Source organism: Octopus bimaculoides, chromosome 23 (assembly GCF_046866305.1).
Source record: "Octopus bimaculoides isolate indiv1 chromosome 23, ASM4686630v1, whole genome shotgun sequence".
In the NCBI taxonomy this organism is placed as follows: Eukaryota; Metazoa; Mollusca; class Cephalopoda; order Octopoda; family Octopodidae; genus Octopus; species Octopus bimaculoides.
Window position 1 is genome coordinate 32,407,443 of NC_142950.1, and position 15,114 is coordinate 32,422,556.

The window sequence follows — 15,114 nt, forward strand, 5'->3', positions numbered from 1 at the left end:
TAAATATCAATATTGTGTGTTTTATTTAAATTTTCCATTCTTCAAATTCATTTTTTTAAAAATCAATAAAGATATATTTTAATAAGTTAATTAATATTTCAATTAATTTCCATTTGCAACAATATGCTGTCCAAGTAAAACAGTTTTTTTTTAATTTTTTAAATAACACAAAAAATCATGTACAACTCTTGGGAGGGGAATAGTAAGAGGGGATAATAAAGAGGAGGGAGAGGGGAGGTATAAGAGGAGAGGAAGAGGAGGGTTAAAAGACAGAACTCTGGAGGAGGAGGAGAAGAGAAAGAAAGCCAAAAATTAATGTACAACTTTGGAGGAGAAGGAAGAGGAGGAAACGGGGGGGGATGAGAGAAAGAAAGAAATGACGGAGAGGAAGGGGGAGGAGAATACAGAAGGAGGAAATGAAGAGAATAAGAAGGGGGGGAGAAAAAATTTTAAAAAAACGAAAATAATGTACAACTTTGGCAGAAGAAGAAGTAAAAAGGGGGAAAGAATAAGGAAAACAAAACAAAACAAAAATAATATAAAACCTTGGAGGAAGAAAGGGAGAGGAGACGAGGAAGGGAAGGTGGGGGGAGAGATGATGAAATATAAAAAAATTAATATAAATCAGATGCAACTATAGTGGAGAGATCTTGATTATTAGCTGCCAAATTTTGGCAGAATATGTTTGTTAGACATTGGAGGGGAGGGGGCAACCTGATTTGTAATACCCCTAATTCGGACATGGTTAGTTAACAAAAGATATTCAAAACAAATGTCTGTTTTTTTTTTGGGGGGGGGGGGGGGGGTTTTGTTTTTTTGCAGGACGAGATGAATCTGAATGAAATAATTTATTATTTTTAAATAATTTATTATTTCATTTTTAAATGGATGGAACTAAATACAATTTGATGAAGATGACTGATGATTGGATGCCGGATGCTGGATGCTAAGATGCTGTTGTTGTTTCCAAGAATATTAACACACCTTCAGCTTGTGGACAATCGTGAAAACAGAGGATCACATTCCATTGATACTTCAGAATATGTCTGAAAATATAACAGGATTAGTAAAACATGGTGAAACATGAGAAATTCAGCTGTAAATCACTGATCAATTAATGAAAGATTTCAGACATGTTAGAGTGTGGTAAGAAGTTTGCTTCCCATCTACATGGTTCTCGGTTCAGTCCCACTGCATGGCAATGTGAAATGGAGTGCTTTGCTCAAGAACACAATGTACAACAGGTCTGAGAATCGAAACTGCAATCTTGTGATCATGAGTGCAACACCCTAACCACTCACCCATGTGCCTTCACCTATAATTATATATTTCAAATAATTGAAAAATGATAATGACAATGATGATGATGACGATGATGATGATGATTTAAGCAATCCTTCTTCCACGGGTTACAAAGGAATCCTTCCTCACCTAAAAATGTCAGCTGTCTTGTTGTTTCAATGATTCTAATGGACTTCCTGATCCGGATTCTATAGATGAAATTCTCTCCAATAAGTCTTCACAAAATGCTTCTGATGTTGATGGTAGTGATGATGATGATGGAACGGATTCTTCGTCAAGTGGTAGGTCAGTAAAATCCTACAAAATATTAAAAATAGGTAACAGTTTATCTAATAATAATACTAATAATAATAATAATAATAATAATAATCATCCTTTCTATTAAAGACACAAGACCTGAAATTTCGAGAGAGGGGACTAGTCAATTACATTGACCCCAGTACTCAGCTGGTACTTAATTTATCGACCCCGAAAGGATGAAAAGCAAAGTTGACCTTGGTGGAATTTGAGCTCAGAACACAGTGACAGGTAAAATACTGCTAAGTATTTTACCTGACATGCTAATGATTCTGCCAGCTCACCACCTTAATAATAATAATAATTATTATTATTATTATTATTTCAAATTTTTGCCACAAGGGCAGCTTGGGGGAGGTGGGGACGAGTCGATTACATCAACCCCCAGTGTTCAACTGGTACTTATATATCAACCCCAAAAGGATGAAAGGCAAAGTCGACCTTGGTGGAATTTGAACTCAGAACGTAGCGACGGGCAAAATACCACTAAGCATTTTGTCCAGTATGCTAACAATTCTTATTTCTTTATTGCCTACAAGGGGCTAAACGTAGAGGCTAAACAAGGCCAGACGAAGGGATTAAGTCGATTACATCGACCCCTGTGCGTAACTGGTACTTAATTTATCAACCCCGAAAGGATGAAAGGCAAAGTCGACCTTGGTGGAATTTGAACTCAGAACATAGCGACGGGCAAAATACCACTAAGCATTTCGCCCGGCATGCTAACAATTCTGCCAGCTCACCGCCTTAATAATAACAACAAAAACAGAATCAATCCATATACTAATAATAGTTCTTTAAGAAAGATAAAAAATGTTTCAACTAAATACATAATCAAAACTTTAAGACTTACACTTTTACAGCATATGGGAAATAGCACTACCAGGCATAGCACGTTATGTATAGAATCCTCAGCATAATAGCACTACTAAGCACTGCACATATATATATGTATAGAGTATATTCGACAGAATATCACCTGATGAAATGGCTGGTAGATAACAATTATGAATTTATGTAACGTTATGTGATAAATTAAGTAATGGACTCATATCTGAAATAAACCATGCTATTGAAACAAGGATATTAATGTTTTACATTATCCATTTGTTTTGGCGGGTTTCTTATGTAAGAAAAAGAATATATATATATATATATATATATATATATATTGTTAACCACGAATACTTAATGTTTTTGCCTTGTGCATTTGCCGGTGGGCTTCTGTTGGTGTAGTAGAGTATATGCTCTCTAAAAGCACCAACGGAGAATATACTTCAGCATACCAATAGCAGCCCACTAGCAAATACAAGAAGCATATATATTTACCTATCTATCTATCTATCTATCTATCTGTCTCTCTCTCTCTATACATACATAGATAGATAGATAGATAGATATAGATATAGCAGCGACATCTAGCAAGGCCAAGCTTCTCCAGACCTTGAAACTAGTCTCTGGATGTTGGGTTTGTTTGGTGGAGGTGCTTATCTCCCCTGTTTGAAAACTTAAGGACGCAGATCGCTTGTGTCGCATAGCCAACCAGAAATGGTGTTTCTTGGGGCTAAATAGCAGTAACATTCTTCCCTTTCCTGGGACTACCACATTAAGTTGGCAACAAGCCATCACTATATATATATATATATATATATAAATAATAACCATGGGATTGCACCTAGAAAGGCACAAGTTTGGGCAAGATTGCTTATGGAAGACCAGCATTCGCCCATGCATACCAGCCTCCCCTCTCCATGTCAGGGGGAAAAGGCAAACGCTGATACAGCTTGGCATCAGTAGCATCACAACTCATTTCTATAGTTGAGTGAACTGGAGCAATGTGAAATAAAGTGTCTTGCTCAAGAACGCAACACACAACCTGATTCAGGAAACAAATTCACTGTCTCATAATTTAATTTCACATGGATTCTGTGTGGTTTTTCTCGTAATAATAGTTTTACTCTCTTAGCTGATTGAATACTCTACAAATTGTTGGACTTCACATCAGGCATGTATATAAATGTGTGTGTGTGTGTGTGTGTGTGTGTGTGTGTGTTTCCTGAAGTTATATATAAAACAATTTAACATTGAACTGAAGTGTTCTTCTGACTATTTAATACAGCTCTGAGTGATGATGGCTGGCACGTCAAAATTTTTAAATCACTACCGACCTATTTCCTTCTATATACGTGTGTGTGTCTGTATACACACACACACACACACACGCACACACATATATATATACACACACATACATATATATACACATGTATATATTTATATATATATATATGCACACACACATAAACACATGTATATATATATACACACACATGCATATATATATATATATATATATATATATATACATACATATATATATACACACACACACACACACACATACATATATATACATACATACATACGCACACACATACACACTGACACACACACACAGACATACACACACACACACACACACAACGCACACATGAATAGTGGTGATTCCTGCTACATAAGGCAGAGCATGCAATTTATAAAAATCAAAGCAATATAATTGAAGCAGGGTATATATAGCATGTATATGGCTTCTTTGCAGCCATCTGAAGTTAAAAAATGGAAGATTTATAACCAAATCTAATTTGTTATTTGCATTCAATTATATATTCTAGACATGCAGAAAACACACGGATATATATTTATCCGAAAAAGTATAGTATCAAATATCCATCACGGCTGATCTTACCAAATGGTTTCATGTAAAGAATACAATGGAGTGTTAGGTAACAATCTGATTATATAACTTCACACTCATCAGAGTTAGCTGATATGGAAGGGAATATGGTGACTGATTGAAAACCGAAGAATAACTATAATACGGGCAACGCTATTCTTCACCTGATATATATATATATATATATATATATATATGTCAGGTGAAGAATGAAACTGCCAGTGTTATATCTATTCTTTGGTTTTCAATCTGGCAATCATTGCAATGACATATCGGTGACAAATCAAATGTCATGCATGATTACATGGATAAGAACAATGATACTGCCATACTGATTATATAATGTACGTTATATAAAAATAGACCCACAGCTGTTTAGTCATGACCAAATGAAGATGAGATAGATGTCTATATATATATATATATATATATATATATATATATATATGTATATATATGAATGCATGTTTGTATTGATATGTATATCTATTTAATATCATCTGGATAATAAGATGCATTTCAAAGCTCCTCTATGGTTATCACCTACCATATGCTATCATATATATTATAAATTTGTTATATCTTATATATGTTTCTCATTCATTCACTCTCTCTCTCTCTCTCTCTCTCTCTCTCTCTCTCTCTCTCTATATATATATATATATATATATATATATATATATATATATATATATATATATATATTAGTCTAAACAATGAAGGTGTTTTATCAATATACTATTAAATGTCTACCCACAAAGTCTAGATAATTACTTACGAACGTGCACGTGCACACACATGCATGTGTCTATGTGCATTTGTGTATATATATATCAGTATGTATATCTGTGTGTGTTTATGTGTGTACATTTGCATGGTTATTGTGGTATATATGTATATACTTAAACATAATTGACTTACTCACATTTGCTGCCAATTTGGCCATGTCACATCTACCTCATCATATCACAAGCATCAATTATCATCTCTTATCATTATCATAATGATTATTATCAATAGCATAATCATTGTTTGTTTGTTTTTTGGAACAATAAATCTTGAAGCACATAATGCTATGAATAACATGTCCCATGGGCAGCCGTCAACTTTTTCTATCCAAAAGGAAATTTTCATCTCATTACTTACATGCTATCATTTATAGCTCTATCTGCTCCAAGATCCATTGTTCCAAAACATAGTTATTTCACATTCTCTCAAAAGTTTATAAATTCTTATGGCATCAATTATCATCTTTATTTTCATTATCCTTATCAGCATCCTAATTATCCTCATCATAACACAAACTCTTTCATTTTTTACTTCATTGTTTTCACCTCTGTCTCATATGTTAGTTTGGCTTTACTTATTCTGTTCTGTCTAAAGTGGAATCTGTTTGTCAGTCAGGTGAACTGAGGCACTGACTATAGTGGTGAGGCATGAACATAAAAATCACCATATTTTCCAGCATACAAGTAAAATTTCTCAGACTAAAATTTACAGCCATAAAAGTTTTTAAAAAAGGTATGTTGAATTATACACCAACACAAATTTGGAGGACCAAAAATTCCATATGAAATGCAGGAGGATTTGGAAAGATGGTAATGATGTTTGAACATTTACAATATGTTTACTTTATATGCAGGAAAATATGAAACCTAGAACTGCACCTCCTCCTCCTCATCATCATCACAACAACACTGTAGTTGGGTAATTTAAGCCTTTTGTCAATACTACCAGCATCATCATCACCATCATTAAGAGGAGATTGCCGTCATCATTAAGAGGAGAAAGAGGTATGAAATGACTTCAGGACAGGGCAAATGGAAAATGTCACACTCATACCTCTCTCCTCACCAAAATATTAGTGAAAAAAAAAAGTGAAGGATTTTCATTGAGGATTTGAAACCTGTTTACATATTTCATTTGATGAAAATTTGCTGCCATCGCCACGTCTACCACAGTATAAAGTCTGTCTGGCTTTCAAGTCAACAAAATTAGCAGGCAGTGGAGTCAGGGACAGGTAGAGATCCCTATATTATTTTAAGAATGCAGGGCATAGGAAGCAGAGGTGACTGAGAAGCTGCAATGTTCATGCCTTTCCAGAGGGAAGCAGGGATACGGATTAGCAGCATAAGGGAAGCAAATTGTTTTCAGCGAGAAACTGAAAGCAGATCACGTACTTCACTCACCGAGACCTTACCTCTTGCTCTAAACCGGTTGTCACTTCATTTATTCTGACATGATGGCCATAGGAGGATTGAATAAAAAATACAAACTATTTTAAAGCAAAAGAAGAAATAAGCACTTTTCTCTCTCTCCCTCTCTCTCTCTACAAGAATATATATACACTCACACAAGGGGGGTGCTGGAAAGTTCTTGGCTTTGGGTAAAAGAAAATACAAGAGGATCAGTTAATTATGATTTTAGTCAACATACTCCCCTCTCAGATTCACACACTTATTATAACAGCCTTTCAGTTTCTCAAAGTCCTGTAAAAGAACTCAGACGGTTGGGCCTCCAACTAGGCTTATTTTGAGAAGAAGGCAAAGTTGATTATATTTACCCCAGTACCTGACTGGTACTTTATTATATCAACCCTAAAAGGTTTAACCCTTTCGTTACTGTATTTATTTTAAGATGCTCTGTGTTTCTTTCAATTACTTTAAATATAACAAAGAATTTAGTAAAATAACTTAGTTATCATTAAGCTGGTGTTAGGAACACATAAATTGTGACTAAGGTTTGGTGGAAGATATTAATTCAAAATTTATGAAAACAAGACATTTGTACTCAGAGCCAGAGCCGGAGCCAGTTTCAGCTGGGTTGGTAACAAAAGGGTTAAAGGTAAAGTTGGCCTCAGCAGAATTTGAACTCAGAACATAACGAATCGTAAGAAAGTCTGCTAAGCCTTTTGTCTGACATGTTATTGATTCTACCACTTTGTTGCCTTCTTCCTTCCATATATTAATGCTACCTTCTTCCTTCCATATATTAATGCTACCTTCTTCCTTCCATATATATATTGCTGCCTTCTTCCTTCCATATATTCCTTCTATATATTAATGACCAACTTGAAGTCAGCTTTGTTAGCTTTATATTCTCTTATTCAAATGACACTAACATTCAGATTAACAAAAATTTATCTCAGACATTTAGACATTTAATCAACCTATTTATTTATTTACCATAAACACACATCTATAGACATGCATTGAGAGATGCACTAAAACACGTGGACATCATATCTCAGACATGTCCGAGTCCCACATCTTGATGAGATGTAAAATGACCACTCGAAGACTTGTTCTTCATATTGTCTATCTAAGGCAAGATGCAGTGTATGTAAGGCAGGATATGGTATATGTAAGGCAAGATATGGTGTATGTAAGGCAAGATATGGTCTGTGTGTGTAAGGCAAGATTTGGTATGTGTAAGGCAAGATATAGTGTATGTAAGGCAAGATATAGTGTATGTAAGGCAAGATATGTATTGATATATCTCTGGCAAGCTGTACTGTAGCTAAATCAGCTTATATAATTATGTCAACTGTAAAGTAAATGAGGAAAGATGTAATGTATTTGCAGCAACATGCAGAGTGTCTATTGGAACATGCAGTATGTCTATTACAACATGAAATGTGTCTAAGGAAACATGAAGTGTGTCTAAGGAAATATGAAGTGTATCTATGGTAACATGTAATGTGTCTAAAGCAATACACGATGTAACAGTGTACTTACAGCAACACACTGTATCTATGACAACATGAAGTGTGTTTATGGCAACATGCAGTATGTCTATGGTGGCATGTAGTGCATCTATGGTGACATGCAATGTATCTATGGCAACATGCAGTGTGTCTATGGCAATGTAGAGTGTATTTATGACAATATACAGTATCTAGACCAAGATGTAGCATATCTATAGCAATATATAATGTATCTATGGCACAATATGTGTTATATCTATGCCAATACTCAATCTTCTAGGGTAATATCTGATGTATTTAAGATGTTAAGCAAAGAATCAAAATATAATTAAATCAAGATAATACAATCCAGTAATATAGATACTATTTCGCTACAAACTATACCTGATTATTTGTATTCAGCACCAAAAAAAATCTAACAAAATATTTGCCAATTGAAAAAAGGGAGTAACAAAGAAATAACACAGTAAATAAATGGAAATGTCTATTGTTAAATAAATACCTTTGATGTGTCTGAATTGCCAACTGTTGTGAGATCTTGACTGGTGGAATATTTTAAATGAAGGCTACGTGGAATATCAAAATTGTCCATTTCAAGTCCATCGTCATCATCACCAATGTCCAGATCGATATCATTGAGAGAGGAAATTGTATAAAATGTTCGACGTGGTGGTGTTTTTTTACTAATTGGAGAGATGACCCGACTGGTCAGGATCTCCGATGCAATGGAACACGCGTTAAGTCCAGTTCCGGACGTGGAGAAACAACTATTATCTGATTTACCAAAAGAAAATTCACTGTTTTTACCTAGATGTGGGAGCGATGCCAACGTATGTCTTCGCCTTTTATTGTGGGTAACTGGTTTGGGGTTCGAATCCATGGACCAGTCAAAGTCCAAGCTTCGACGGGGTGAGGGCACATTATCACAGCTTTTACCCACAAGCTGTCCACCAACTAGTTCATCCCATTCGTAAGAGTCTTGTTGCGATGGAGAGTCATCAGAATTGCTTTTTATTAGCCGAGATTTATTAAAAGTCCCACTAAAACTGTCTACAGGTATACCATTTTCCGGTATTGGCGCTAAAGGCATTGCTTTCATATTGGAACGACGTAAGCCGCTTGAATTTGGACGTCTTTGAAAATAGATGTCGGCCATTTCTTCAGAGATCTCAGGAGACGATTCATTGGCACTTTCATCACTACAAGAATGGATCGAGCTCAGATCTTGGATACGCTCTGATGAACGCTGCAGCTCAGCATCTGAGTGAGAAGGTGAAGTATTGGGAGACACGTTTGGTATTGGAGAAGGCATTCCATCTTCTTCAGTGCTATTTGCCTTTTTCACTTTGCTGGTACTGATTGGACTGGATCCATCGACACTATCGACATCATCATGACCAGAAAGGTCAACTTTACCCTGTTTTGCAATGGCTTTTGCTGGACTTTTTGGTTCCAACTGAAACTCAGGATCGAGATGGAGCATAGTTTCACTGTTTGGTGCATTCTTTGTTTCAGACTCTAGCTGAGCTAAAAGCTTCTCTTCAGTTTCTGTATTGATGTCGGTCACCAAATCGCTATCATTAAAGGTCAAGAGGTGACGGCTAGCCAATGGAATGGTCAGACCATTTTCTAATGGAACTTCGATGGGAATATTAAGAGCTACATCTCCTGTGTTACCGTTTGCTACAGGAGCTTCAGTCTCAGCTACAAACAATTCCAGAGCATCTGTCGCTATCTCCATGGATTCTGGGGCAATTCCATGACTTGGGCTTTCGATTTCAACTGGACTCAGAATATTCCATTTACTTTCAAAATCTGATTCTTCCATGTTCTTCAAAGAGATCTCCAGATCCAACAGATGACCATGTAATTCCTCAATTGTAGGACGCTGTTCTGGTTTCTGCCAACACATTTTCATCAGTTCGTATCTGAATAAAACAAAAGACAAAAATTAAAGAGGAGTCAAAGAATTTCTCAAATTCTAAATAAAACGAATATTGTTAAAACTATATACAAACCAAGATGGTAGCATCTACATGGGTGATCAGCCTGCTAGAAATAGCAGCTAAATCCCTTGCACTTTAATCCTGTTACAATGACTCCTTATCTCTTTTTGACTTTGTGGTGTACTGGAGGTCAAACAAAAGAATGACTAGTGCAGTCTGCAGAGTAATTACTGGTACACATCAGTTTTAACTCTTTTAGCATTCAATGGGACTGAACTCAGAACCATGTGGTTGGGAAGGAAACTTTTTACCACATAGCCATGCCTACAACAGAATGATCACAACTGGAAATTCTTTGATCAATAGTCAGCTGGATCAGGGACGACTTAGGGTTAAACAACAACATCAAAAACATTAGACAATTTAGTATTAAATACTCAATACTCAAGAGAAGGATGAGATGGCCATGGCTGGAATGTTATTTGATCATTGATCTCCTGGATCAGAGTTGACATGGAGTAAAACAACAAGCATAGAATTTTACAGAGTATAGTCAGTGTTACGTAGAACTTACATGTTGATCTTCTGGTGCTCAGGATAATTTGGAACTGGCAGAACTTCTGTCTTCTTTAGAACAACACAGTCCAAGACTTGTTCATCGGTCAACCAATGATAGGGCTGTCGGCCAAACTGTATCAATTCCCACATGCTCACACCATAAGACCTGGGAGTTATGAAAATAAAAAATGAAAATGATAAAAGTGTGAGAGGCTAAATCTGGCCAGTTTGAACATAAAATGTGTAGAACATCTGGGCTGGACATGGTTGGTTTAAGTGCTAAAGGGTTAAATGTACCAGTTCTTTTGATTTTAGAAGGAAAACAAGAAGATTCTGTAAAAGACTTGAATTGAGATGCTTACCAAATATTGGCCTGAGGTGTAAAAGCCTTTGTACGCCAAACTCCTTTTTGTAAAGTAAGCGTCTCAGGAGCCATCCACCGGACTGGCAACAGGTCACACCCTGTATCATAATAATCCTCCTACAATAGACATTTTAGATATATTTATACAATTGTTGCTGAAATGATGTATAAAGAATTAAACCAGACATATACAGACCTGGTCTATTAACAACATACAAAAAATTTAACAACACATAGATAGATGTGAGTGTAGGTATGGTTGTGTGGTTAAGAAGGTTGCTTTGCAGCCATATGGGTTTTGGGTTCAGTCCCACTGTACAGCACTTGAGGCAAGTGTCTTTTGTTATATGTAACCCCAGGCCAGCAATTTATGAGGGAATTGGTTCATGGAAACTGATCATGTGTGAACATACATATATATAAATATATCTTTTATTTTATTTTTTTTTTTTACTTGTTTTAGTCACTAGACTGCAGCCATGCTGGGGTAGCACCTTGAAAACTTTTTGGTTGAATAAATTAACCCCAGTACTTATTTTTTTCGAGCCTGGTAATTATTCTATCAGTCAGTCTCTTTTGCTGAACCACTAAGTTACGGGGGACATAAACACACCAACACCAGTTATCAAGCAATGGAGGGAGGGACAAATGCACACACACACACACACACACACACACACACATGTATGTATATAATGTGCTTCTTTCAGTTTCTTTCTACCAAATCCACTCACAAGGATTTGGTCAGCCCAAAGATATAGTAGAATACACTTGCCAAAGATAATAAATAAAAAGGAAGGGGTGGTCAGAATTGGAACACATTTGATCATATGTCTGCTCAAACAGGACTGACCTGGGGTTAAACAACATCTCATCAGCCAAAGAAGCCCTGCAAAATTTATAAGAATCATCCTTGTTACTTGGAGTATATATCTCCCGCCTTTGCTGATGTGGCAACGGTTACAAGGATGAGCCCCACTGACTCACCTCCACCATTAATCAAACTAATGAGAGGAAGCCTCTTCGTTGCTAAAAATAACAGTCTAAATTTTCCTAAAGAAATTGGAAGGACACATTGGATAATTTAGTCATAAATGCATACATTGTTTGATAGAAGAGGAGCAAAATGATTGATGGTTATGACTGAAAAACCATTTGATTATAGATCTATTGAATGAGGACTGACCAGGAGTTATGAAATAACATCAACACCATTCCTACCTCGAGTCAATCAGGGAACTTCTTTGAGGCCAGTCACCTGTTAGAAATAACAGTCAAATCTCTCTCAAATCATGCCCTGCTGTTTACAAAAAATACATGTTGAATAATGTGGTCTTGTGTTCCTCTGCACACAATAAAAAGTTGGAATGGTCACAGTTGGAATGTATTTGATAAGGGCTATCCATTCCCTTGTAATTATGTGCCGAAAAATAAACTTCTACATCCATCATGTGACAGTAGAAAGCTATATTATTATGAGTTAAATATACCCTTTGATGAGCATTGGTGACCTTACAAGTCAACAAATGGTGACCCCCACTATAACAATGACCTGTTTGGTATGTTGACCTACATTCAAATGTTTGCAGTGTAAAAGGCGTAGGAGTGGCTGTGTGGTAAGAAGCTTGCTTCCCAACCACATGGTTCCGGGTTCAGTCCCACTGCGTGGCACTTTGGGCAAGTCTCTTCTACTATAGCCTCGGGCCGACCAAAGCCTTGTGAGTGGATTTGGTAGACGGAAACTGAAAGAAGCCCGTTGTATATATGCATATATATATATGTATGTGTTTGTGTGTCTGCGTTTGTTCCCCCCAACATTGCTTAACAACCGATGCTGGTGTGTTTACGTCCCCGTAACTTAGCGGTTCGGCAAAAGAGACCGATAGAATAAGTTCTAGGCTTCCAAAGAATAAGTCCTGGGGTCGATTTGCTCGACTAAAGGCGGTGCTCCAGCATGGCCACAGTCAAATGACTGAAACAAGTAAAAGAAATCTTTTTTTTATTGTTTGATATTTTTATTTATATAGGACATAAAACATGAGATACTTTATGTGTGTGTATGCATGCATGTGTGCATGAGTGCATGCATATGTGCAGTAGTGGTGGCAGAGGGGGGAATGGAAAGCTATGTTGTGCATAATTTTGCCCAATGGGAATGAAGTGAAATGGTGACAACTAGGACGTTAATCCTTTAGCATTCAGGTTACACTGTCAAATGTAAAGCTCATTTATTTAGTAACATTGTTTTCGGTTAATCATGCGTTATCTCATAGCTTCAAGATCTCAATGATGTGATTGTTTATTTTTAGACTGATACTGTTTGGGTAGGTGTGAGAGGCAAGATCTGGCCAGTTTGAACAAAACAGGTAGAATATTTTGGCTGAATATGGCCAGTTTAAATGCTAAAGGGTTAAACCAGATTACAGCACACACACACACACACACACACATCTTATTCATAAATATATATAAAATACTGACCTTATACAAATCCTCAGCCAGGCCATAATCACCAACTTTTACAGACAGATCATTGGTCACCAAACAATTACGCAAAGCAAGATCACTACAAGTAAAAAAAATGTGGAAAAGGAAAATGTATTTTAAAAACAATTTCTTTTAAAGTTAGACATAAATACTTACGTGTTAAGGTCATCTCTGCAGATTTTCTGTGGAAATGATAGCCAACACTGATTTTGTTAAGATGTTTTGTATCCGAGATGCCAGATATAAACAAACAATGAGATCAAAGATGAAAAAGTGGGTAATGGGCGTATAAGCCATATTTCTGGAGTTTTTACTCCTTCATCAGCACTTACCCCAACCCATTAACCATTCACAAGTACCTTGACCTAATATGCTGCAAATCCTTTATTTTGGTTCTGTAAAAAGGGGAGGGCCTTTTTTCCCCCACTCCTTTTGCCGATCCAAAATAAGTGATTTGCAGCATATTAGGAGGTCAGGATATTTGATTCCACGCCCAAAAAAAATCCGAGTTTTTTTTTTTTGTTTGTTTTTTTTTTCTGAGTGAAAATCGTGCGGGTGTTACTAAAAAAAAAATTAGCAAAAAATCTAACAATGAACGTAGTTGAGACCCTGAAGACAATGATTAGATCCTGTACACACTTACCAATGAACATAGTTGTGACGATGAAGACAAGCCAAACCACAGGCAACATCGACAGCAAAATGTAACAAGAGTTTCCTCTCTTTATGCATTGGTAATTTATTTTCCTGTTCGATGAGGTAACTCTTCAGATCGCCCTATAATATAGAGAGAAAAAGTTAAATTCACACAGATCAACACATATAATAAAGTTCATAAGTTTCTATGCCACGGGAGGTGAAATCATTAATGTTTTTAGTAAAGCCCTTCACCAAAATCTACGTACGCAAGCGTGCATGTACGCATGTGTGTTGGCGTGTTCTATATACATCATAGACACACACATACATACATATATATCACTGGGTAATCTTAGGTATGTACCGAAAGATCACCATATCACTGTATTGTTTTACTGACCAGACTATCTTATGTTGTTACACACCGCTCAGCTGGTTAAGTGGGCAGGCGAACGTTCCCCCTGAATGGGACGCCAGTCCGTTGCAGAGTGACCCATTTACAGTTGAGTGGACTGTGGCGACTTGAAATTAATTGTTTTGCTGAAGAACACACGGTAAAGTAAAAATCTACCGAACACACAATACCGTTAGTCTGAGGATCAAACCACTACACCACGCTCTACATACATATAATGTAATAAAAACTAGAATCCAATGAACATAGCGGTGATCTATGTGAGTACAAATTCTTTAATCGAGTTTGTAAATATGAATAAGCTTGTATGCTGTGGGAGACAAAGATCTTGAGGTTTCGTGGGTGAAAGAAAATTTCCCCAACTATAAAGAGATAAGTTTCAGGTTGAACGGGAGAGTTGCTTCCCTTGATTTTCAATATTTGCTTGACAGATAGATTCAATGTTTTTCTTATTTATTTTAATCCTTTTCAAAGTTATTTGAATTAATATAAAAAATATTTCTATCGTAGTATTTTATAAGATCTTCTATTGCTCTGTTCTTTCTATACAACATATATTTATAGCGTTTGCAATTTTGAACAGATTTTATTTTTTGAATAGATTTTATCTTTTTTTTCAGACTTATAATGCAGGTGTACCAAATAAGTAAAAAAAAAATTTTTTTT

General features: G+C 36.1%; 1 protein-coding gene across 19 annotated transcripts in view; it reads right to left on the bottom strand.

The window, feature by feature from the left end:
• Positions 1-15,114, bottom strand: part of LOC106870410 (uncharacterized) — a 58,947-nt gene continuing 43,833 nt past the window's right edge. For 8 of the 19 annotated variants that reach the window (XM_014916465.3, XM_089340194.1, XM_014916466.3 and 5 more), the window contains 7 exons: positions 14,038-14,171; positions 13,389-13,473; positions 10,906-11,024; positions 10,560-10,709; positions 8,542-9,967; positions 1,432-1,599; positions 1-1,046 (listed from right to left, as the gene is read on the bottom strand). In XM_014916465.3, coding sequence (XP_014771951.1) covers positions 1,441-1,599; positions 8,542-9,967; positions 10,560-10,709; positions 10,906-11,024; positions 13,389-13,473; positions 14,038-14,171 — 2,073 coding nt within the window. In that variant the 3' untranslated portion in view covers positions 1-1,046; positions 1,432-1,440. Of the gene's footprint in view, positions 1,047-1,431; positions 1,600-6,522; positions 6,568-8,541; positions 9,968-10,559; positions 10,710-10,905; positions 11,025-13,388; positions 13,474-14,037; positions 14,172-15,114 lie in introns of all 19 variants that reach the window. The other 11 variants (XR_016238067.1, XR_016238066.1, XR_016238072.1 and 8 more) reach the window with 2 other exon arrangements.